Source organism: Zosterops lateralis (assembly GCF_965231275.1).
Source record: "Zosterops lateralis genome assembly, chromosome: 26".
Lineage (NCBI taxonomy): Eukaryota > Metazoa > Chordata > Aves > Passeriformes > Zosteropidae > Zosterops > Zosterops lateralis.
Window position 1 is genome coordinate 245,109 of NC_139786.1, and position 24,786 is coordinate 269,894.

The 24,786-nt window shown below is 44.9% G+C and overlaps 1 protein-coding gene across 2 annotated transcripts; it reads left to right on the forward strand.

The window, feature by feature from the left end:
- The first annotated feature begins 12 nt into the window (after positions 1–12).
- On the forward strand, positions 13–23,451 carry CEPT1 (choline/ethanolamine phosphotransferase 1). 2 transcript variants are annotated; one of them, XM_083878688.1, is made up of 9 exons: positions 13–71; positions 1,466–1,866; positions 5,142–5,289; positions 6,330–6,471; positions 13,872–13,956; positions 20,883–21,014; positions 21,648–21,806; positions 22,371–22,496; positions 22,816–23,451. In XM_083878688.1, the coding sequence occupies exons 2-9, from the start codon at positions 1,528–1,530 to the stop codon at positions 22,933–22,935; spliced, it is 1,251 nt and encodes a 416-aa protein (XP_083734814.1). In that variant the 5' UTR covers positions 13–71; positions 1,466–1,527; the 3' UTR covers positions 22,936–23,451. The 2 variants fall into 2 exon arrangements, with proteins under 2 accessions (XP_083734814.1, XP_083734815.1); XM_083878689.1 differs by lacking the exon at positions 13,872–13,956 and adding an exon at positions 17,497–17,581.
- Positions 23,452–24,786: the final 1,335 nt, after the last annotated feature.

Below are 24,786 nucleotides of genomic sequence, written 5' to 3' on the forward strand. Positions count from 1 at the left end.
GGCCGCCCGCTCCTTTCCGGCCGTCGCAAAAGGGGCGTAAAAGGAAGCGCCGCCCGGTGCGGGGAGCGGAGGTAACGCGGCGGGTCCCGCTGTCCCGGGGTGTCCCCCTGTCCCCGCCGCGGGGCCTGAGGGGGCCGGAGGGGCGTGGGGGGAGCGGGGAGGGCCCCGAGCTGGGCTGGGCCCGTTCCCGGGTCTGGAGGAGCTCGGGCTGCGCCGTGGGCGGGGGCGAAGCGGCGGCGGGGCCGGGGGAGCCCTGGGCCCTCCCCGGTTCGCCGGGCCCGGGGGAGTCCCCGCCACGCGTTTGTTTGGGAGAACGAGGCACTCCCGGGCTCTTCTCCCCGCGGCTCATCCCCTCAGAGATGAGGGGAAAAACCAGTTTAACGCCCTGGGAGTGATTTTTCTGGTCATCCAGGGCGACACCCGCAGGGATCTCCGCGGTGACTGGTCTGGTCTCCTGAGGGTTGGAGAGGGGCAGCTCCGCTTCCCTCCGAGCCTATCGAGCACAGCCAAGGCCCTGCTGCTTTCTCTTCTCCCCCTGCCGGGGCTGCCCGAGGTGTCTTTTCACTGCTGGAATTTGCCTCGCTGAGGGTGTGGAGAGTGGAGCTGAGAGCGTTTGTTCTTAGGCCGGTGATGACCTTTGATTTGCAGTTTTCTCTGCCCGTGGATGGCTTTAGAGCTCTCTGTCTTCCTTTCTCTCCTACAGAAAAACAGCAAACTCTTATTTTTAGTCTCCTTTCTCCACTGCTTGTCCACTTCCTGTAGAGAGTTACATCTGTCTGGTCATCAAGGAGGCTGGAACATTGTGAGGGTCCTCGTTTGTGCTGGAAAAGCTGTTCCTGACCCTGTATTTTCTTTCCACAGCTGCTTCATGCTGTCTCTGGCCAACCAAAGCTCCCCACCTCCTGCATGTTTCTTGTAGATCTTGAAAGTTGAACTGACAATGAGCTGGGTTAAATTTAGAGAGGAAAAAAAGCTACAGCAAAACTGAAATAAGGAACAGAAATCTGTTAAAAAAAAAAAAAAGCGCATAACTGTTTTTAAGTGGTTGTCCAGAATCACTGCAGTGAGAAAGCTGTTCCAACCCAGTTTAACTTAAGACTTCTCAGTGTTGGTAGAGTTTTTAGTGCTGTCAGTTGATAACCTGAGTGGTGTCACCTCCTCTCCTGGGAGGGGTGTGAGCTGTAACACAAACTCACTGCTGTGGTGGGAGTTTCTGCTGCTGGAATTTCAGCTGGTGGCTGCAGGGTTTTACAGCTGCATTGGGAGCACCTCCTGTTCTTTCAGCAACTCTCCAAATAACTTCCAAAGGAGTAATTCTATAAAAATACCTATAAATACTCTATAAAACCATCTTACTTTGCTGACGGCAAATGAAACACGCTTTAGGGGGTGTCGACTAGAAACTTTCTGTATCTTAAAATCTCCTTTGCGTGCTGAGGTGGGTCTTTCCCCCTTTGTGTTGCAGGATCTTATGGTTCTCCAGCCCAGGCTGTGCCTGCCCAAGACAATTCCCAGAGCACCCAACCCATGAGTGGGCACCGGGGCGTCAAGCGGCGATGTGGGGAGTCGCACCTGGAGGGCCCCGCGGGCTGCGGCCACGGCCCCAGCGCTGTCTGTGTGCTCAGCAAGCTGGTGCAGCTGCCCACCCCTCCCCTGTCCAAGCACCAGCTCAAACGGTTAGAGGAGCACAAGTACCAGAGCGCGGGACGGTCCCTGCTTGAGCCCCTCATGCAGGGATACTGGGAATGGTTAGTTGGGAGAGTGCCAGCCTGGATCGCCCCCAACCTCATCACCATCATCGGACTGTTAATAAATATATTTACAACTCTGCTGTTAGTATGTTACTGCCCGACAGCTACAGAGCAGGTGAGTTAAATGGACTCCTGGCAGTCTTTTGTTTTGGTTTGCTGTCGCTAGTTTTGGGTGGGTTTGTTGCTTTGGGGAGGAGCTGGTTGTTGCTGTTGAGCCTGCAGGCCTTGTAGCCTGTTCTCTGTAAGTGTTTGTGCCTCTCTGGGGTGCAGAGGGGGCACGTGTGGATGCTGGAGTGAGGCAGCAGTTCCTGGGGCCAGCACACCCGTGTGTGACACCAAAGCAGCCACGAGGGAGCTGCCGCACAAAGCTCAGCCCCACCAGGGGCTGGGGCAGCGGCTCTGCAGCTCCTGGTGTGTGTGTGGCAGGTGGAGTTGGCACCTGTTTGCTGTCTGTGCCCAGAGCTGGGTGACTCCCCCAGAGCTGCCACACGAGCCTGGTGGGTTGGACACCCTGGGGCTGCCCCAGAGCCAAGGCATTGAGCTCCAGAGCTGCTTTAAGATGTCAAAACTGGTGTGACCAAACCCAGCTTAGTGAGCCACAGGAGCACCCAGGGGCTCCAGCAGGTTCTGTGTCCTGCCAGCTCAGTCAGGACTTTGGCACAGTGTGGTGGACCTGTGGGAGCATGGAGTTGTGTTCCTGAGCTGTGAGGAGGCCAGATAAAAGTCAGTGGTTTTATTCTCTGTTCTGAATGCTCTAAAAGCTCCTGACCTACCCTGAGCAGAGCTGTTCTAACCTGACTTCAGGTGTTCAAAAGTTTTTTTGAGGCATTTCAGCTTCTCTCTATCACCAGTTACCTCATAAGGCACTTGAAAACTCATTTTTGTGCACTGGAAAAGTTTTCACTTGATGTTTAATCTGATGAGCTGCTTTTATGTGTGTGCACTGGGGAAGGGAGTTATTTGTGTAGAAATGTGTTGCACACCAGCTGGCTGGGAATGTCTCAAGAGTTCCAGCCTTTGAAATACCTGAACTCCTTCCTAACCAAGTCTCCCAGGTGAGGTTGGGAATCCAGCAGGACACACAGTTTGTTCCCCACTGGATTCCAAAGCCTCACGCAGGTTGGCACAGTCTGCACTGGATCCCTGCTCCAGGTGTGACGTGGGACAGGGATGTTTGCCTCTCCTGGAAATCTGTTGAAATAGATTGTTGCACAATAACCTGTTTGATTTGGCAGGTGTAAGATAGACAGTGACTGTTCAGTTTGAGCAGGGAATACTTGGAGCAGCAACTTCCCTTTCCAGGCTGTGGCACTGTTGTGTGGGTTGGTTTAACTTGTGTTTATTTCTGAGCTGAGTTACTTGGGGGCTCAGACTCTGAAATCTGCTCTGATAGAGAGACTTCAGCTCTCAGGAACGCAGAACTGGTTTATGTCACTAAACCAGACCAGAACTTGGAGAGCAGTTGTATTTTGGTTGGTAATTAAACTTCTGAAGTGCCCAGGAAGCTGCACTCAGAGCACCAGAAAGTCAGTGTTGGCTGCAGGCTGCTGTGTGGGAACCCTGTTTGGTGTTCAACAGTTTGAGAAGTACTCTGTGTGTGGGGAATGAGATTTTCTCCTCACTTGAACTGAAAAGTAACTTACTGCTGAGGCAGCTTTTGGCCTGATCTGGTTTGCCACATGGCACAGCCTGACCAGGGAGATGCTTTTTGAGCGTGGAAGGGCAGGAAAATGGGGTTTTGAAAGTCCAGGAGCAGAATTTCTCCTCCTCCCCGCCAAACCACTAACTGATTTCTGATGTAAATTTTTTTTCTTCCTTGTAGCTCAGCCTTAGTTCTGCTTTTTTTTTTTCAAGTGTGACTCCTCCCTTCCTGTTGCTGAAAGGTGCAGCCAGGGCAGAGCTGTTGCTCAGAGCCTTCCAGAGAGTGAAGGAGATGCAAATACTTCCTGCTTGGCTGGGAGGACCCAGCTGGAAAAGTGCTGACTGATTAAATGGTACCTGAGGTTAAAAAAAAAAAAAAAAAAAAAAAAAAATTACCTGGAAAAGTGCTGACTGATTAAATGGTACCTGAGTTAAAAAAAAAAAAAAAATTACCCGGATAAAGAGAGAGCTGTGAAATCTTACTCGGATATAAATAGGTGTAAATGGAAGCACCTACACTCCTTATGAAAGGAACTTTTAAGAAAGGAGAGCCAGCAGACTGATTTTTTAAGTTAATAGAGAAACCTTCAGGGTGATGCAATTTAACCTGACCTGTGGCAGATGAAATCTGAACATGAGGGATAAAAATGGGAGGGAATTGTGTGGCATCAGAACCTTTATTCTAAATGTGGTGCTCTGCTCTCGGGTGACCCATTTCCCCTTTCTCACCTTGTGCTGTTTGTTCAGGCACTGCTGAAAGCAGAGCACAGTGGCAGCTTTTGGGGCAGAATGAATTGTTTTGGTAAATGCAGGAGCAGTGCAAGCTGTAGAAGGAAATATATTTGAGTTGATGTGCTGCAAATTAGTTCATGGTTGTGTTGGGCAAAACCAGGTGGGCCCTAGGGATTTATGAGAGGCAGGTCTGCTTGATTAAGCTGTATTTGGATTTTGTTGGTGTGGTCTGTAAAATAAAGCTGCTCATAAACGCTCACGTCTGTAAAGTCTGTCAGATGTGAAGATTGCAAAATAGCCAATAATCTCTGACTTATGGATGTGTAAATGGAGATAAAGTGATGGCAACTCCCTGGCTTTTATGTTCTTAAGGGTTTGTGCTTCAAAAAGCATTAAAAAAGCTTGGATTGTAATCTTTGCTCTAGCAGGGTTTGGCATTGTTTGTGCTTCTGTCAGAGTGGAAATTGTTATCGTGGACGTGACCATTAAGGGCTCTTAAGGCAGAGTTGGCAAAGCTCCTGGTGCCTTGTCCTGGAGGGAGCAGTTGGTGCTGCAGAGCTCCGGAAATGTTCTTGGGCTCAAAATCTGGGCAGTGACAATGACATCACTCAGCTGGTGGCTGGTGAGGGGCTGGTGAAGATGAGCTCAGTGTTGGTGACTAAACTGGGGGCTAAAAGTTCCCAAGTTTCTGAAATCACTGGGACATCTTTGTGTCTTTGTATTTAACGAGGACTTTGTTGTGCGCTGCTTTGCAAATGTATTACAATTTTTACAGTGCAGCTTCCTGCTTTAGAGCAGGGGCTGTAGCTATTAATCTGCCACTGGTTTATTTACATTCCACATGTAACAACCCATTTCTGTCTGTCCTTGCAAAGACCAGCTGCCGAAAGGTCCCTGGGTGAGGAGGGACATATTGAAGGGAAAATTGTTGTCAGGCTGTGGGACAACTCAGCTGCAGCATTTCTTTTTTTTTTAAAGATTATTTTAAACCTTATTGTGATTGCCTTTCTCTCTTAGGCTCCTCCCTGGGCATACATTGCTTGTGCTTGTGGCCTTTTCATCTACCAGTCCCTGGATGCTATAGATGGAAAACAAGCAAGAAGGACAAACAGCAGCACTCCGTTAGGAGAGCTTTTTGATCATGGCTGTGATTCCTTGTCCACAGGTATTGTTGTCATTTTTAATTGAAGTTGGAGGATTGAATTACTCTGTTTCAGGGATCAGATCTGCAATACAATAAAAAAGGTTCTTTATTGAAGAAAGGACAACTGATAGTGCTGAATGTATCACTTTCAACTGAGAAAGTCACCTTTCTTTCCGTAGAACAGTGCTCTGGATCAGCTGAATGTCTTCTCTTGTATTACACTGAAAACAAAACTAAGCATGTGACTGAGTCAACCTGAGCCAGAATTTCTCTGTGATGCTTTAGCAGAGTCTTGGTTCTAAAATATCTTCTGTAAGAAGTTGTCAGAATACTCTGCCATATTATTTCATATTGGCTTGATACAGAGTGAGACCAAGACAAATCTAAGCCTAAGCAGGGGGACTCTACAAGTCAGAATTTAAGATTAGAATTGTCCAGGTCAGTTCCTGGGTAGGTAGAGTTCATGGAGCCAGCCTGGAGTTTAACCCCATTACAAAAAAATTGTAAAATCATAGAATATCCTGAGTTGGAGGGTTCCCATAAGATTGAGTCCAGCTCCTGATTGGGTGGTTTGGGTTTTTTAAATTCCAACTGTTTTAGGCTTTAAATTTTATGACTTGTTTATCAGTTTTGTATATGGAAAGGCTGGAGGGGAAAGCATGTTACGCATCCTGAATCCAGACCTTCAGTTTTCTTAATGGCATCAGAAGAATTCAGAGGACAAGGAAAAATGTCTGGCAAATGCAGGAGAAAACCCCAAAACTTGCTGCAGGCTGCAGCTGCAGAAATCACTCGGGTCCCTTAATGAGATTAGGCATCATAGGAAATAAAAATGTAGGAGCCTTAGAAACCCTTAATATTAATGACTTCTAATAACTGATATGGATTGAAATCCATGTTGTGCAGCCTGTGTATTTTCAAATGGGAATGTTAATCTCTGTCTGTGAAAGAACCATGCCAGGATAAACCTTCCCACTGGGCCCCGTTGATAGCTTTGCTTCTGGTGAGGATCCTTACACACAACCCACCCTTTTCACTCTGTGACTGATTTTCTCCTGCAGTCTTTGTGGTTTTGGGAACTTGTATTGCTGTGCAGCTGGGCACCAACCCTGACTGGATGTTCTTTTGTTGTTTTGCTGGGACGTTCATGTTTTACTGCGCGCACTGGCAGACGTACGTCTCGGGGACGCTGCGCTTCGGCATGTAAGTACTGCCTGAGAAACAGGGAAAGGCACCCTGCTCTCCTCAATTCTTCCTTCTGTGGCCGTAGGGCAGCTCCTCAGAGCAGTAGCCAATTGTTTTTATCCATAGAGACACACTTAGAGCTTCTGGCAGTTGTTGGGTCTGTAATTAATAGTGAACGTCCCTTAGCTGGTGTTAGCAGCGGTGAAATATCATTTTGACCTGTTAGTTAATTAGAGCTTTTTGTTGTAATGTAAAGCTAAATAAATAATGGAAAGTAGCTGTTGTTTTATCCCGTGAATGGAATGCTTTGGTCAGATGGTGGCAGTCTGGCTTTAGCATTCATATAACTCTTGTCTTGATGCTGCTTGCTTGTGATGTGCAGTTATTTGTTAATATTAACCATAACTCTTAAAATATACTGTATTAATTGCCATTGTGCCTCCAGTTTAAAGTTCTGGATCCCTTTCGGTTAGTGCAGATCATGGTTCTGTCAATAAATGGAACCAAAATTGCAATGCCAAGAATGTCAGGAGCAGAAATCCTCTCCCCTGCTGGATGGGGCTGGGTGGGAGGTGCAACACAAGGACTTGGTGAGCTGTGGGCTTCTCTAACCTTAATGGGGAAATAAATGCATTTATGTTGAGAATTTATTCTGTGTTGGCATTCATAGGGTAAACAAACACATTTCAAATAAATGCACTGCAGATTTATTTTTTTTTTTTAAATCTGGAAACTGAAATTTGCCCGTAGTTTGTGGGATTTTGAAACAATTCCACAACAACTGCATACAGATGTCTAATAGACTGTTACTTATGGTCTATAACTGCTGGTCTGTAGGTACCCAGATACTGCTAAAACAGACAACTGTGGGTTTCTTGTACATGACAGCTTTTATTGGCAGGAGACTGTTTCAGTAATGCAGATGCTCTTGAGAAACTTTGGCGTTTCTGCTCAAAATTTTAAGGTGTTGGATCAGTTTTAAATGTCTGTTAGAAGAAGAAAAAAAGAAAATCTAGACTTTTGTTCCAACTCTGGATACACTAAAGCAGATTGACTGAAACTTTCCCATTCTGGTACTTAAATCTCCCTTTGAACTTTGCAGGATCCTGGTAATCAAAGATTTCTGTTTATTGATCAAAAAATACAAAAGCCCAACCTTGACATGTGCTTGACTTTACAGATGGAAGCATCAACCTCCCCAAATTGCTGTTGTGCTGCAGAAAAGTGTTTGGGTCAGTGCTGGGACATTCCTTTGTGAGGAGTTTGTATTTTGGGTGCATTCTTCAGCAAATTAGATTTTTCTGCCTGGCCTTATAATACAAGAATGTGGCGACCTCTAATACATAGCTAATTCAGGGGAGACAATAAGCCCCTAAATGTGTGTATCATTAGTTTAGATAACACAGCACCGTGTAGTAAACACATTTATTCCTTCCTTTGCCCTGTGGCACAAGGTTAATAGACTGTCATAAGCTGATGTTCATTTTAATGCAAAAACAATGAGACTATTTATCCAGTTAAAGGATTCTCACTGTTTGACACTTCTTTAATGAATCTTTTGTTTCACTAATCTAAAACTGAAAGAAGGTATTTTATCAGCCCTTTCAGATTCACACAGACTTGGTTCTGAATAAGTGGGATCAGAAACAGTTGTTGAAAGGAGCCAAAAAGATCCTTGTGCACAGGAGCTTTTTCTTGTCTGTATCCCATGTTGTGACTCTCAAAAATCTTCTGAGAGAGGGTGTGGTAGTGATGTTTTAGGGAGTGTGGTGGTGTTTTTGACTTGCCTTAATTCCGAAGCAACAGGAAAGAGCAGACAGCTGGTTATCACTTACTCTATTTGTGGTATGTCCAAGGAATTGTATATCAGTGCAGAGAGAACTCGATAATCAAATGGCTTGGAGAAGAGCAGAGGGTCCTGAAGGGAGAGTTTGTATTTCACTTCTTCCACACAGGCCTCAAATGTTCAATTACAGAATCAGCCTGTCTTGCTGGAAAAGTCTGTCTTAAAAAACAGGGGAATTAGTGTGTCAGACAAAGTGTATGCTTGTGTAACAGTGTGTCAGTGTGTGGTTTGTCTGTGGGGAAGGGGCTGGAGCACCAGGAGCAGCTGGGGGGGCTCAGCCTGGAGAAAAGGAGGCTCAGGGGGGACCTTCTGGCTTTGCACAACTCCCTGACAGGAGAGGCCAGCCAGGAGGAGTTGGGGCTCTGCTCCAGGGAACAGGGACAGGACAAGAGGGAATGGCCTCAGGCTGGGCCAGGGAAGGGTCAGGCTGGACATCAGGAGGAATTGCTCCCTGGAGGGGATGGCCAGGCAGTGGAAAGGGCTGCCCAGGGAGGTTTGGGGTCCCCATCCCTGCCCAAGGAACAGCTGGATGTGGCACTCAGTGTTCAGGGCTGGTGCCAAGGTGGGGATTGGCCATTGCTGATCCTGGAGGGCTTTTCTGACCTTAACAATTCCATGTTTCTCTCTGGTGTGGCTGCACCAGCTTTGAGAAGTCCCTGAAGCTGAGCAGAGCATGTCAGACTGCATGGCAGGATCAGTTCCCATGAGAAAGGAGGAGCTGGGATCCATTCTAGGAGATTCCTACAGATTCTGCAGGTGAGGGAGGAAAACTTTGTTCACTTGGGCCCGATTACTGAATCCATTATTTGTGTAGGTTCTTTATTTTCTCCCTGACAGCTGTGGGAGGGGTCCCTGTGCTACTCCAGGATGTAGAATAATCAGTCGAGTCAATAAAGTCCTGTGATCTGTCTCCATCTTCAAATGATCACATAATTCCATTAGATCCTGGCAGCCACTGCACTCTTCAAAAAGCAACTGGTGTTGGGTGCACAGCTGAAATAATAGCTAGAGGTCAGTGTGGCTTAAAAATTCTCCAGGAGGAAGCAGGAAGTGTCTCAAGGCACGTGGGGAAAGTCACTGTAGTGATATCAGCAGTGCAAATGCAGCAGGGAGCAGCAGGGGTAGAGCTAAAGGCAGAAGTTTAAAACACCTGATCTGGGAATGATTTTACAGAAGAACCAGAACGCTCAGCACGTTTGAAAAATAAAAAGGTGACTTTGAATGGCAGAGAGACACTTAGTATTGAAATAGCCCAAATAATGGCTTGGTCCACCTGACCTAGTTGCCAGCCCAGGAACTGGTTTGTCTGGGTTGTGGATTTGCTGTGCTGCAGCACAGGATTAGCTGAGTCATGTATTGCCATCACTGGGGCACCTCTGCTTTGGAAACTGAGAATTTTTTCCTGCATATCCCAAAAATCAAACTAGCAAGGTACAGTGGGCTTCCATGTGTCCCTGTGGAAACAGATGTGGTATACTTTAGGAACAGATCATTAGGAAATATGGTGCACAAATCCTGAAAAGATTTTCCTGATGTTGTCTGGAACCCAGGTGTGATCACCTGGTTATTCCCCAGTCCCAGGTTATCCCGCTTGGACTCAGTACTGATCCTGGTCCCCACAGGAGGTGCAGGAGAAGCGAGTCTGTCCAGGCTCAGGATGTTTTTAGCTGCTCAAGGTCAGAGCACAGACTGCAGGGGCTGTCCCACATCCAGGGGATTGGAGCCATCCATCCCTGTCAGAGCTGGGTTCTGCAGCACAGCTCAGAGTCACGGAATTGGGTGAGTGGGGAGGGACATCAAACTCATCCAGTCCCACCCTCTGCCAGGGGCAGGGACACCTTCCACTAGCCCAGGTTGCTCCAAGTCTCATCCAGCCCAGCCTTGGACACTTCCAGGGATCCAGGGGCAGCCACAGCTTGTCTGGGCACCCTGTGCCAGGGCCTCACCACCCTCACAGGGAGAAATTTGTTCCCAATATCCCATCTATCCCTGTCCTCTGGCATTGGGAAGCCATTCCCCTTGTCCAGCCTGGGTGTTTTCTTTAGAGACATGAGACAAACTTCTCAGTTAAAGTGCTGGTGCACTTGTTCATGATGGAAGTGCTGGAGGTGCTGAATCTCACTGAAAAAACCCAGTGAACACTCAAGGCTCCATCCAGAGACATGAGGATGCTGCTGTACCATGGTCTCCATCTTCTCCTATGCATTACTGTATTATCTGGTTTATTCCAGCCTTTTAAAAATACCCAATAGTTGGTGATGCTGGGAATTATAGCTGTGTATATGTGTGTAAATATAGACACAATGAGATGGAAATTAGTTTCCAAGGAGTCTTCACACATAGGAACATCATAAATATGAGAGGAAGAATCATTTTTTTTGTCACCTTTCATATAACTGAAAAGTTAAAAGTGGTTACTTTGCTGTTAGAATTGTAATCCCCAGAGAAAACAAAAGAATTCAGGCTGCTGGACAAAGCAGCCTTTCTTGAGGAGAGTTGGAGAATTTGGGAGAACATTCCTGTTCAGTGACCTTGGAGCAGCTGCACAGGCCTGTGGGATAATGGATTGGTTCACCTGAACCCTGTCACCACTGCTGCCACCAAGGCCCAAAGGAGAGGTGAGGAACTGGGGCTGGATTTCAGAAAGCAGCTAGGCCAACCTTCCTCTTCAGCCTCAGCAGAGGAGGAGTTGGTGTTACACCTTGCATAGACAACACACACACAATACAGGAATACAGGGCTGGAAACCTCCCAAGTGAGAGTTCAGCACATGGAGTTCTTGCTCCTGGAGCAGCCTCAGGATCTCCAGTCTGAGTTAAGGCAATAACCCCCATGACTGCAGATCTTAAAACTTTCTGACACTTCTTGGGGAACTTTTACACCCAGGTTATTTAAAAAGCAGGGCCTCTGTTGATGTCAGGAGGTGTTTGGTTCTCTGTGCTTGCAGGCAGGACGTGTTGAAGTGTGTTTGTGGTGGGTGTGAAACTTGGTGCTGGTCACCCACACCTCCTGCTCCCTCAGTGGCGCTGGCAGCGTCACAGAAACCTGTGCAGCTGCTGAGGAGAAGGTGTGGGGAAGTTTCCACATCCTTCTCCTCTTCCCTCCCACAAGTCCTTCAACAGCATTTTCAGCCACGATCCCGTTGGTCGTGTCTGGAGTTGCTGCCCTTGATTGTTCTGATAAATTCTTGGAGTTCTCACTGCTCTGTGCCATAATGAACTACAAAATAACAAACACATGGTTATTGCCTCACCTGTGCAACTTTTATGTACCTCTGTGGGCAGCAGAAGGGAAAATTTGCATATTGGATACGTATAATAACAAAGGAGCTTATGGCCCATTTTTAATGTGTTTTTTTTTTTTTTTTTTTTTTTTTTTTTTTTTTTTTTTTTTTTGTTTTTTTTTGTTTTTTTTTGTTTTTTTTTTTCCCCTCAACATGAATTTCCTGGTGCTGGAAATAATTCTAATTTATGTTTCATTTTTTTTCTGTACAGTTTGCTTTATTCACACTATTGTGTTTCATTGCATCCAAGTCAAACTGCTGGGTTGGAACGAGTTAGGATAAAACTCTTAATAACTTCAAGCATTTGAACTTGTAGCATGTGACTCCAGCCTTTCTTTCTCTTGTGTTCTGATGCTGAACATTCTTTTCTTGCTGCTGTGGTTCCCTTAAGAAAACAGTCCTTTGTCTCCTGCTCAGATTCCCAGTTCATTGCCCAGCCTTAGTAATCCCACTTGCACGCTCAGTAGATACAGATGAGACAGATGGAAGAATCATCATTTTTCAGACCAGAGCATTAACTGGTAGATGGATCCCTGTGAGTTTTCCAGCCCTGTAGCTTCTCTTGAGCCAGGAGTGTTTTTCTTGTCTGCTATGATTTGGGACTTTTTCATGGAGTTTTGTGTGTTGGGAGAGGAAGGGGAGGATGGTGCACAGACCTCCCCTTAGTTTCACACAGCCTTAAAAAGCTGTATTAGATCAGCTGTGTTGTGAGTGATTGACTTGATTTCAGGGCCATCTCCCGTGTAAGTGTCTGTTTCCTGTTGTGGTTGGATCATTTTCTCAGGACATCTCTCCATTTGAATTCAGTTTGGGCTCTGTTGGAGCAAGGCAGGGACTGATTGCATCTGTCTCTGAGCCAGTGTGGCTCTTGAATTGTCTGATGACTTGTTTAGTCAAACTGGGCCTTTTAAGAATTGCCCCTGGAATACACTCAATAAATTAGCACTGACAAGGGAATGTTCTGGGTGCAGCACTAATCCCCTGTGTGTTAATTGTCTCCAGACTCAGACCCCTGAGAGGGTTCCCAGCAGAGCAGGCACAGGGATTGTCAGTGCCACATCCCTGTGGAGTGAAGCACATGCCAAGGTTAATGCCCCTTCCTAAACTGTTTAAAAAATGGATCCATGGCTGAATTACAAATGTCACCTGAAGTAACATGGGGAAAAGGAATAGAAACTGCAGCTGTTGTGAACCACCAAAGTCGCTGTGAGATTTGGACATGAGGATTTCTCCTGCACTCCCTAAAACACCAACTCTTACCTCTCCCAGCTATTTACTACATTGTGTGCTGTGATAATTACACTGAAAATGCTTATCAGGCTGAACTTCAGAGGCCCCTCTCCTCGGGCCTGGTGTTTGTAAATCACCACTGCACCTGAGCCCTGCACTGGGGCCACAATGACCTTTCTGTGCTGCCCATTTTTAGTCCCTTGGCGTGAGGGGTGTCTGTTCCAGCACACTCTGATAAGCAGAGCAATAAACAGGAGCTGTGTTCTAGCTGACTGACCCTGCTGCTGCTGAGTTTTCTTTTTAAACTAGATGCTTTCATTTTTCTTTTAATTGCATCCTATTTAAAAAACTTTTTGTTATGATAAAATGCAGATTTATGGCTCTGTATTAGGGGAAAGGGTGATTTCTATGGCTCTGTTGCCTCCAGTGTATTTTTTCATCCCTTTCTGTCAGAGGTGAGAAATAAATATTTACAGAATGGAGTGTGATGTCTCCAGAGCTCACTTCTTGGAGAATTATTTACCAAGGAGTTGCATGAGGAGGGAGGTGAAACTTTTTCCTTTCCCTCAGAGGTGTCAGACTGAAATACTGCAAATCTGTATTTCTTCTCCACTAAAACATGCAGGAGCACCTTCAGCTAAAGAATTCATATATTCAGTGTCATTTACAGACGTGAACATGAGGTCAGGAGATGAGAGTCCTGGATTGTGCTTGGTTATGGATTTTATTCACCGTGACTCAGAGCAGGGAGTTTCATTTATTCTCTCATGCACACACGAAATGATTGGTTTTTTTCATATTGGAGTGCCATGGTAGAACTGTAAATTACAGAAGTTCTGAATGAAGATTTAAATGTGTAAAATGCTCCGTGGGTTAGAATGGTTTTGTTAATTCATTAATACCCCTGGGTTTCGTGCTGGTTCATCCCTTCCCTGACCTGCCCTTTGAATTATCCCCACCCCGGATTTTGTCCTTTAGCCCGACTGAAGATGTTTAAAGGCTCCCCTCAGAGGAGTGCTCAGGAGAATGTTCTGAACTGTTTCTCTCCCTCACACGTAGATTTGATGTGACAGAGTCCATGCTCTGCACTGTAGCCATCCAGCTCCTCACGGGAACGCTGGGGCCCGGGTTCTGGAACTACACGGTAAAGCCTTTGCTCGTGGCACGGACTGAGCAGGGCAGCACCTTTGTCATGCACTGCTGCTCCAGGGAATTTCACCGCTGTTTTCATGTTTAACACAAGGAAGAAAAATGTTTGAGTGAGTTTTTCCTCAAATTTTTGAGGAAAAAATTCGATTTAACCGGAAACAAATTTATTCGAAAGCCTCATGTTTTATTTGAAACCAAAAGCAAAAGTTCAACAAAAGTTTGATTTAAGCTTTTTCTTTTTTATTACAGTTTTTGCTTCACCTAAAAGCCAAGCAGGGCTGTGAAAACAGCTCTAAGTGTGGGTATAGAATAATGTTGTTGGAACTACTTTTTAAAAAAGCTTCTTTTGTTGCTGCCATTTTGATACCTTTCCACCAAAAAAAGGAGAATTTCTTGGCTCTTTCAGGGAACTGTATCTTTTGTAATAACTTAGGAAGTCTGGTTAAAAATATCTGGTTTAAGCTGTGCAGCTTGATGCCTGTGCTTGTAGCTTCATGAAGAAGTAACTTCTTTCCAGCTTGTCTTTTTTTACAAAGTGCTTTTTCTTATGTCTGTGCTAAATAAATCCTTCTCCCCTCTAGTCTGCTAGCCTTAAAAGACTTTCTCTTCCTTATTTCACCTCTTTTTTTTTTTCCTAATACATTGTATGTGAGTGAGGTCCCTTCCCAATAAAATGTTGTCATTAAAAATGAATGAATTGGATTCCTTGAAATATCTCATCAATTATAATCATTATTGATTAATTTTTAGCCTGGAATTTTCCTTAAAATACTTGAGGATATAAGAATAGCTTTTTGATCTCTCTCTTAGAACTGCATCAGATGTTAAACAAAAGTGAGGTTATTTTTTTGGTGGTTGGTTTACACAGCCTTTGTTAAACCTGTGTTGATGCTAATTTTTAAAATACTTTGCTCATAATCCGTGAAAGGCTGGAAATAGTGTCAGGAAATGGTAACTGAGCAAGCAGTAGTCCAAGGGCAGGAAGAGCTTAAATCAAGAGTTTAGCCTGTGATATCAACATCTTAACTGACCAAGGAGTCGCTTAGGGGGGAAAAAAAATTATCAAATCACATAGTTCTGAAACACTCAGAGTTCTGAAATCATTCCCTGGTGTGACGGTTGTGGGGTGGAAATAACTCAGGTTGGGTGATGAAGGGAAGTTGTTTGAACTGGAGTAGGACAGTTTACCATGGGATGGGGGAGAGGAGGGGCAGGTGCAGAGGACCTGGAGCTGCTGGAGGTGTCCACTGCAGCACCCCCTCCAGAGGAGCCTTGGCCATCCCAGGAAATGCTGGTTTTACAGCCAGAGGGGAGGAGGGAGGGCATTTTCCTGCACGGTTTGGTTCCTGGCAGAATGGTGTCCCAGTGCCATCAATGCCTGACCCAAAGCAGGCTGGCCTTCTCTGGGTCTCTTATATGGGAAGGCTGTACAAGTCTGAGGACTGGGAAATAATCTGCATTTCAGTTTGTCACAACAGGGAGAGGAGGGTCAATAGAGGAAAACACTTGCAGTGTGTGCAAGAGAATCCGTGGATGGCAGTGTCACCACAGGAATTGCAGCTGCCCCTGGAGGCTCTGCAGGAATTCTCCTGTCTTGTGAATTTAGGCAGATAGGGAGTGAGGGCTGAAACTGTGCATTTTAAAACTCACAACTTTTGTGCTTCCCTGACTTCATTAGAATTAAATCCTTGGGAATTCTGGTTTTCAGCCAAACTGTGGTTTACTCCCAGTGCAGTGCTGACATTGCCTGACCCTGTCCCTGCCTTCTACAGTGCTGCTGGTTATTATTCTCCCCTAACATCATTTTGCTGCAAAATTGGTACTTCTCAGCACTATTGTGAGTGTTCTCCCCAGCCTTGTCGTTGGATGTTCTGTGTGGGCATTTCAGTTTGTTAAATATTGAGTCTGGACTTTTTTGCTCTGTTGTCATCATCAGCTCTTTGTTCTTTTTCTTTGTCTGGATGTTCCTGCTGATCTTACACCTCAATTCAGGGTCTTCTGTTTATTTTATAGAAGATGAAAAAGCCCCTGGTTTATTTGGAGTAGAGATTTTTTGGAGCTCGATTCTTTGTGTTCGCTGAACTTGGACAATAACTTTCCGTCCATCTGCTGTGGTGTGGGAATGTCTCGGGAAAAGGGTTTGTTTCATTTTCTTCATTTCACGGGGCACAATGATCCTGCACACAGTGTCAGTGTCTGGGCAGTGCTGACATCACTCACTTGTCAGGAAACATCAGGCAGCAAAGCTGTCAGCTTGGAGGGGAAGTATGGCTCCAGTGATGCCTGAAAATAACCCACTTAATAAAAATATCCCAGTTCAGAGGCTTTAGGGACGTCTCGCAGGATTCATGCTGCTTGCTCTTCCCATTTGTTTTTTTTTCTTAGGGTTTCCAGTGTAGTATTTAAATGAGTAAATAAATACAAGTTGAAAATAGAATCTTTGAACTGGCTGAGTCTCTTCTTGCTTTGAAATGGTTTTGCTTTTCTTGCAGCTGTGTGTGGTACCTGCTTGTATGTAATTAAATGTGATTATAGTAATTGAGGTAGTCTGCAGGAACAAAGGCATTTCCTTGTTTTCTGATTTTTTCCCTTATTCATTTACTATAATTTGATAAATGATCCATTACTCCAAAATTGTGTTTTCTCTGATGTTCACCGTGGGAGAGTCACTTGAATATGCAATGGAACTTTTATATAGAATAAAATACAGTACTAATGATGTCATGTCTAAGCAGGAACATTATCACCCTGCTTTGTGAGTAAATTCCCCATCCACTAAAGCAAGCTGAATGTATTTTCCCTCAAAAAGAAAGGCATTGGTCAGTCTCCATCCAAATGGAGCAAGTGCTTTCCTGCAGCCCTGCTCTTGCCTTGCTGTATCACACCAGCAGGTCCATCCTCCTCATTTCACTTGTATATTTATATTCTCCTATTTCTGGCATTCATTTGTACACCTGTTTTTCCCTCTTTCTACCTCCAAGACTTTTACATGCTCCTTAAAGCAAAGCCATGAATTCCCTGTTTTCTCCCATTCTCTTCTTGCTGCCACTGCACCATTTCCATCAACCCTTTAGGAATTTGTGTTTCTTTTCAAAGCTTGATGTTATTCAGAGAATATTCATATTAAGATAGGGTAGGGAATATAATGGGAGTTAAAAATACATTTTTAGATTTTATCATCTGTACTAAATTCTGGTTTTTTTGGTGGACAAGGTTAAAACTGAATATTTATTTCTGCAGCTGCCAGTGGGCAGCAAAGAGTTCCAATGTTTCCTGTTGATAAAATGGATTTCTGTTATTGCACTCTGAAGTAAAACAGAATTATAGCACAACATTGCTTTAAAAATTAAACAATAAAACAAAATACATTTTGGCCTTCTAAATTATTTGCAGGTTTTTCCTCTTTTGGGGTGTTTATACTGTGCATGACAGAGTTGCTCCACTGAGCTTGCGAATAACTGACTTGAAATTGCTTTGAATAATTCTGCTTTGTTTTTTTTTTTTTTTTTTTTTTTGGCTTTTTATATCTAATCAGAATTGATGTGACTGAAGTACAAATCTTCATAATAATCATGCATTTACTGGCAGTGATTGGAGGACCACCTTTTTGGCAATCTCTGGTAATTTTGCTCCTGTTATTATTTTATCCTTTGTAATTGTCCCTCGGTCACTGAAGGATTCCTGCACATCTCGAGGCAGTTTCACTTCTGCAGGAAGGTTTCACTTTTCCTTATAAATGGAAACAGATTTTTGAATTCAGATCCCACAGAATGAACTGTGGATTCTGGCTGTACCAGAGTAATTAAAACAAGATTTAGTCTCTAATCCTTTAATACTTGAATGTGACTGACTGCAAAATTGTCAAATTTTGCAAATACCAAAATCGCTTTGGTATTTTTTGTTTGCTTCTGTTTGGGGGAAATACGGAGTAAATGTGTTTGTGTACTCAAACATTCCACTTTTAATGGGAAAAGCAAAACGCTCTGAAAACAGACAAAATACAGAGTTGTGGATTTTGGCAATTGTTGCTTTCATTACCTTTCCTTTATTCCTTGAAACTGTGTGTTCCTGTCCTGGCTCCCTCCTTTCTGGCAGTGTAAATCCTTTTCAAAGCCCGTTAAACGCTCCCCAGGCTCCTGGAGCTGGGTAATTCCTGTGGGATGCTGAGTATGGCTCCAGCTTGGATCATTTGAGACATGTGAGTAAAGCAAGGAAGCTCAGGGTAACTCCTTTAATAGATTGTATTTGTGGAGCTGATTTTCCTGCTTGAAGCAAGAGAAGTGCTGCAATTGCTGGAGTTTTCTCCCACAGGGTCTGGAATATGAAAAGGCACAAACACTTTGGGAATCTGAAGTTGGAGTTCAGCCCTCTGGAAGTTGTTGCTGAGGCAGATGTGACTGCAGCATGTCTGGACAGCTCCAAACCCCAGCTGGATCCAGCCCTGTGAGAAGGGCTCTGGGGTCTGAGCTGCCCAGCTGGCTGAGTGTCTGTGGGGCTGTGACAGGAGGAGCTCCTGGAGGAAGCAGCTCTGGTCTCCTACGTGCTCCTCCCTGTTGCTGCCACGAGCCTTTAGCTGGGCTCTGCTCCGGCCCCTTTCCTCATGATTTTATTTTTTAAATCCCAGTTCATTCTGCACAGAACTGATGGGATGTGCTCTGTAATCCTGGCAGTAATTTTCTGGCAAAATATTCCAGACTTGCTTTAACTCCAGCTCTGGAACTGCTCCCAACTGTGCATTGGCTGCTGCCCCTTGGTCATTGCCATGCCTGGGCACTTCACAGACAAAATCTGGACTCATGGAATGGTTTGGTTTGGAATGGACCTTAAAGCTGATTCAGTCCCACCCCCTGCCATGGGCAGAGATGCCTTCCACTGGACAGGGTTGGTCCAAGCCGTGTCCAACCTGGAATGGTCTTTCCCAGGGTTTACCTGCGTTCTGCAGCTCTTTGGGCAGTGCAGCCTTCTGCCTCTGATCAGTCACAGAGAATCTGATTTGCCTGTCAAAGATGTGACTGTGACACTTCCCTGCATTGCTGACATGGTTTTGGGATGTTCTGCCTCCACATGACTTTGGATGAAGCCTCTGGAATCACCAGGAAGGGCAGAATAATTGCAGGGGCTGTAGTGATGCATACACAGAATACCTGACAGCCTTGTGGCTGTCTTCCTGTGTCCTCTGAATTAAAATCCAGGGGTTGCAGTGCCACTTTTTAGGAACATTTCCCTCTCCCCCTCTACTCAGAGGGAAAAATCAAAAGTAATCTGATATTTGCTTGATTTTGTTGCTTCCCACTTTTGGCTGTGTTGCTCCCATTTTGTGCATGGAAGAATTCAGCAGGTGCTGACTTTTTAATCCACTCCTGGCTTTCCTCTGCCAAATTTTTCTATGTGACTTTTCCTCATTAATTTTTAATTCAGACATGTTTTGCACTGATGCAGCTGCTGTGGAGACCAAAAGGAGGGTGTTAAGAACCCCAAACTGACCAAACTGGGTGTTACAGCAGTGTGGTGTTATCTTCTCCTTCTCTGAGCATCCTTGCCCAGTGTTCCAGTGGTAGCTGGTGGTTCACGGGGTGTTTTTCCCAGCCAGCTCCCTTTGTCTTGGGGACACGTCAACCTTAATGTCTTTTGACTCCTGTCATGGAGTTTATTACTGTTTCCTTTTCTTGTAAAAGTCAATCCACCCTGTTCTTTAAATACCAAAGTATCAATTCCAAGGCAGAGGCCAGCACAGGCACCTGCTTTTAGAAGAGCTTGAGGAGTCCTGAACTTCCTGACATTTATGGATGATTACAAGCACTGCCGCAGTCTGGCAGTTCAGACTTTCCCTTTGCTTGTCTTTGTTCCTTTTCTACAATCTTCTAGGAAATGCCTTATGAAGGGAGAAATATATTTGAATGCCATGAAACTGGGCAGGGCTTGGGGAGAGAGGGCTGAACAAGGCATGAAGGGTTAAAGCTCCTCTGCCTCTTAATCGTGCCCTGGAAAGATAAGAGATTCTGTTGTTGAATGGAATAGAAAATTTAGGATCCTCAACAGAGATCTTCAAGCTCCAGGAGTGTTCGGACAGGGTGGGATTGTTGGGGTGTCTGTGTAGAACAGAGGTTGGACTAAATGCTCCTGATGGGTCCCTTCCAATTCATACTATTCCATGATTTACCTGCTGAAAGCTACTCTGAGAGTGCAATTAAAGAAAAACAGAAGAAACTTGGCCTCCTTTGGGCTTCTGTTCCTGGCCAGACTCACTGGGGAGCCGAGTGTTTATTCAGTTCCCCAATGAAGGGCTTTTAGTAGTTGAATAGATGCAGTTGGGAAGTTTGGGGTAGTTATCTCTAAACACTTGCTTCCACGATATATTTCCTGTGGTTTTCTTTGGACTATTCTTCATTTCTAGTTTTTCCTGTTCTGTTTGAAACACGGCTGTTAAAAAACGAAGGAAACTTTCGAAACTGCCTGTGCTTGTTCTCCCCTTCTTTAGCAACCTTATCCTTCCTCTCCTGGGTCACTGACTCTGATCTGACTCGTCTGATCTCTTTGCTTGCCTTGCTTTGCATAAAAGATTAGATCCAGTACCTGAAGGGGTTTATCTGACCAAGGAATGCTTGTTCTGCCCCATTTAATTTTCCTCCTGCTTCAGGAGAGGTGATGATTCTCTTCTCTGGGATGATTTAGAGAAAGTTCTTCATTCCCGTCCGTTTCTCTGCTTTTGGTGTCTCTTCTCTGGTGACTGAACATGAGTCTGGCTTTCTGGGAAGCTTCCTGGAAGGATTTTTGGCAAATACATTTTTCTCTGTAGAAACGTCAATCTCTGTACAGCAGAGCAAATGTTGTGTTGGAAAGTGGAGTGTTTGAGTGCACGTGAAATATTAACCCAAATTTGAGTTTGTGCATATTTTAACTTCTTGTCTCTCTTCCATTAAGATTCCAATACTAAATATCCAGGTGAAAATATTCCCAGCTCTTTGTACTGTGGCAGGAACCATATTCTCCTGTACAAACTACTTTGGTGTGATCTTCACGGGTGGAGTTGGCAAAAATGGATCCACCATAGCAGTGAGTACCTTGGGCTGCCAGAGACTCTTCAGCCACAGTTTGTGTTTAACATAATCCCTCCTCCATGGGAAATATTTTCCCTTCATCTCCTTGCTGGCTTGGGAAAAACAAGTTAATATTGTGTATGTAAGAATAATAGATTCAGGAGTCAAAGTTTAATTTTTTTTGATTAAAAGTACTCATTGTACTTTGGTATTTGTTTCTGAATTAATGACATAAACCAAGTTTTACAAATACATCCCTCACTGAAGAGTTCATAGAAAAATCCTGTGCAAAAATCCATTCAGAAGGAAATTTTTCAAGAAGATTCTGGGTTTGATCTTTCTGAAAGATCTATGTTATTTATATTACCAATGTAAAAGAACAAGTGGAGGTGTCTGCACAAGCACATCCTGTTGCAGTGTTTTTGCTGCCTGAAATCTCTTTTTTTTTTTTCCCCAGCACCAGAAAGTTTCCACCACATTCTCAGCTGCTGCACGTTTAAGTTTTTGTTCCTTTTACCACCAGCATTCAAAAAGATGTTTCTAATGTGATTTTACTTTTAACCCCTCATTGCACACCATGTGAGGGACTCTTTGGGGTTTCTTTGCGATGTGCACATTTTATTAACCTCATGCTTTAATCTCACCACAGGGAACAAGTGTCCTCTCCCCTTTTCTCCATATTGGCTCAGTGATCGCCTTGGCTGCAATGATCTACAAGAAATCTGCTGTGCAGCTCTTCGAGAGGCACCCCTGCCTCTACATCCTGACTTTTGGCTTTGTGTCTGCCAAGATCACAAATAAACTGGTGGTGAGTGCTCCAGAACCTTCCCAGCTCTTGTTGCAGGAGAACATTTTATAGATTGTGGAGCTCTCTGAGCATTCCAATAAATAACTTGCACTTGTTTGTGCATTGAAGAGATATTTGTGCTTTGCTTTAAGTGGCCTGGAGGTGCAGCAGAGTCTTTTTCTGTTGGAAAGGGCAGTGGAAACCTGGAGTTGATGCTGTGGTTGCACAGGCAGCACCAGGACAGCTCAGAGCTGTTAATCCACGTTTTTGCCATGTATTTGTGCACGTGTGTGAGGAGTTGGGCTGGAACAGAGGTGGCTGGAATCCCCCTCAAACGCAAAGGGGAGGAATGTTTGGCAGAAGGAGGGGAGGTGATGGAGCTGCTGAGGTTTGGAGCACTTGCTGAGAGTTTAACTAGACGAATTGGAGGAAAATAGGGGTCAAACAGGTTTGTGCAGGGGCAGAGGTGTCAATGAATGAGGGTTAAAGAGCTCCTGCCTCAAACGCCATCCCAGTTCTGCAGGCACTCTGCCTTGGCTGGCACACGTTTATTTCTTAAACTTCTCTTTTTTTTTTTTACTGCAGGTTGCCCACATGACCAAGAGTGAGATGTATCTGTATGACACAGCATTCATAGGCCCAGCATTGCTGTTCCTCGACCAGTATTTTAACAGCTTTATTGATGAGTATATTGTCCTCTGGATTGCCCTGGTGAGTCCAAGCTCATTTTTTAAAAAGCTCTGCCACTAATTCCTTGTGTTGGGTGTGCCCAGATGAATCCCGCAGAGAGGGGTGGATTTGAAGCTGGTGCAGAACTGAGCAGGGTCAGTGTCCTTTATTTAGTTTGGGGACAGTCCTGGGTGCTGTCTTTAGGAATTATCTGGGTGAGGGGATCAGGGCACTCCCAGCCAGTTTTCAGAGGACACCAGTTTGGGAGCACAGTGCTGTGACTGTGGAGTGAGGCTGTCACCCTGCGTGGCACACAATGAACACATGGATATATAACTGTGGGTGATTTTTCCCCCTGCAGATCCTGTCCCTGTTCGACCTGCTCCGATACTGTGTCAGTGTGTGCACCCAGATCGCCGCCCACCTGCACATCCACGTGTTCCGCATCAAGGGCTGCCCCGCGCACTCCAACCACCACTGAGGGCTGGGGCTGCCTCGGGGGGCTGCAGGAGGAGTGGGGCTTCCACAGGAGTGGATGAAGACTCGTAGGAGACTAAAAGGCTAAAAGCAGATAAGAACAAAGTAATTTATAATAATCAATGTTGTATAACTTTTTTCTTCTTTGTTATCAGTAACACTCCTTAACTAGTCTCCTGCCTGAGAGAGTGAATTCCAAGTTACACCCTAGTCAACTCTCCGTGTAGTCAACTCTGTTGGTTCCAAGCCTGGGAAAGCATGCAGGAAGTAAATGCTCTGTCTTTGTAATTACCTTGATTACAAATTAATCTCTATATGGTGAATGGATCCCCCCACCAACTGGAGTTTCTAATGTAGTATAATTACAGCTGCAATCTGACTTGCTTTTAATTTTAATATTTCATCATCTCTTAGTGAAATACTTGTTTAGTGTCCACTTGGAATTTATTTACTAAAGACCTGAGCTGGTAAAAAAAAAAAAACCCAGAGATATCTCACTAAGTTGTGTGGCTGCAGCAGCTGCCAGGTGGGAGCCAGGCTGGGGTGGTTTTTGCTCGTGCAAAGCGGTTTCATGCTGAACAGGGTCCTGCGAGCCAAGGGGTGCCCGGCATGCAAAATAGTGTGGTATCTTTGTCAATTAATTTTATTTTTTTAAATAAACATTATCTAAAAAGACGACTTATTTCTCAATTTTCTTCGGTGGAAAAGACTATAAGAAGAAAAAAAAATAATTTTACTGTTTACTTTTTTATGTATAAAAACTTAAGCAAAATTTCCTTTCTGCTCTTAATAAATAAGAATTCTGAGAGCAACAGTTGTCTTGAGATGTATGTGTTGCTCTGTCCTGCTTAGATTTGTGAATGACAGACCTGCCTGTGGTTTAGAGAGTAGTTTTCCAGTGTTTTTATGTGCATCATGTTGTCATTCCAGGATCTCTGAGAGCTTTGCCTGCTACATAGTGCAGTAAGTTTGGGATTTTATTTTTTTCTGTCGTTGTTTTAATGAGGTGACAGCTCTAGAATGACATTCTCAGATACAAGTGGAATTCAGGGAGCTCATTAATTGAGTTTTAATTGCAGTGAGATGGGGAAAGGGTTGATCTGGACAATGTAGTCTCTGCTACTGTCTTTCAAGGTAAGAGGTAAAAGTCTGCAGGGGAAGAGCCTGGAAGGGGCTGAACGTGCCCTTTACAAACCACGTGTTTCCTTTCAGCAGCGTGAAGTGGTGCAGAACTGTGGCTTGGAAAGTCCCTCCCTGGAGTGTGAGTGGTTTCCTCGAATCAGAATCAGCCTGGTGCTTCATCAAGTCCAACCTTTGACCAAACACTTCCATGCCCATTTACCCACGTAAACAAGGAGATTCCTGCTCTCAGTCCTCAGGGGTTTGAGATTAGGCTGCTCCAAACAGTTTGTTACTGGTACTTGAGACTGGAGAAGAACCAAATCCTTTAAAATGCTGTGTGGGACCAGACTTCCATGTGCAGAACTACAGCCTGTTGCTGTTCAGGAAATGCAATAGGACACCTTTTTCTAAGCTTTTCGCTGCCTGGAAGTTTGGATGCCCCCAGCCAAGAAAAAATTCCATTTCTCTGTGATGTAGTTTCAGTATTATCAGGGAACAGTCACTGCTGGCAATCCAAGCCCTCTGGAGTGCTGCTGTGGCTCTGGGTATGGTGACAGATACTGGAATAAACGACCTTTCCACCTGCCCTGTCTGTGGCCATGGGTCACATCAGATGTGCTTGTGGGGCTGAGAAGGGGGACAGGGGATTTGTGGGGCTGAGAAGGGGGACAGGGGATTTGTGGGCTCAGCCTGATCTCCTGGTGGGCCCTTTCACTTTCTGCTGTGTTGAGAA

Coding starts and splice junctions, on each gene's coding strand:
- CEPT1 (XM_083878688.1), top strand. CDS start 1,528: ATGAGTGGGCACCGGGGCGTCAAGCGGCGATGTGGGGAGTCGCACCTG. Junction 1,867..5,141: donor GCCCGACAGCTACAGAGCAG/GTGAGTTAAATG, acceptor TTTCTCTCTTAG/GCTCCTCCCTGGGCATACAT. Junction 6,472..13,871: donor GGGACGCTGCGCTTCGGCAT/GTAAGTACTGCC, acceptor CCTCACACGTAG/ATTTGATGTGACAGAGTCCA.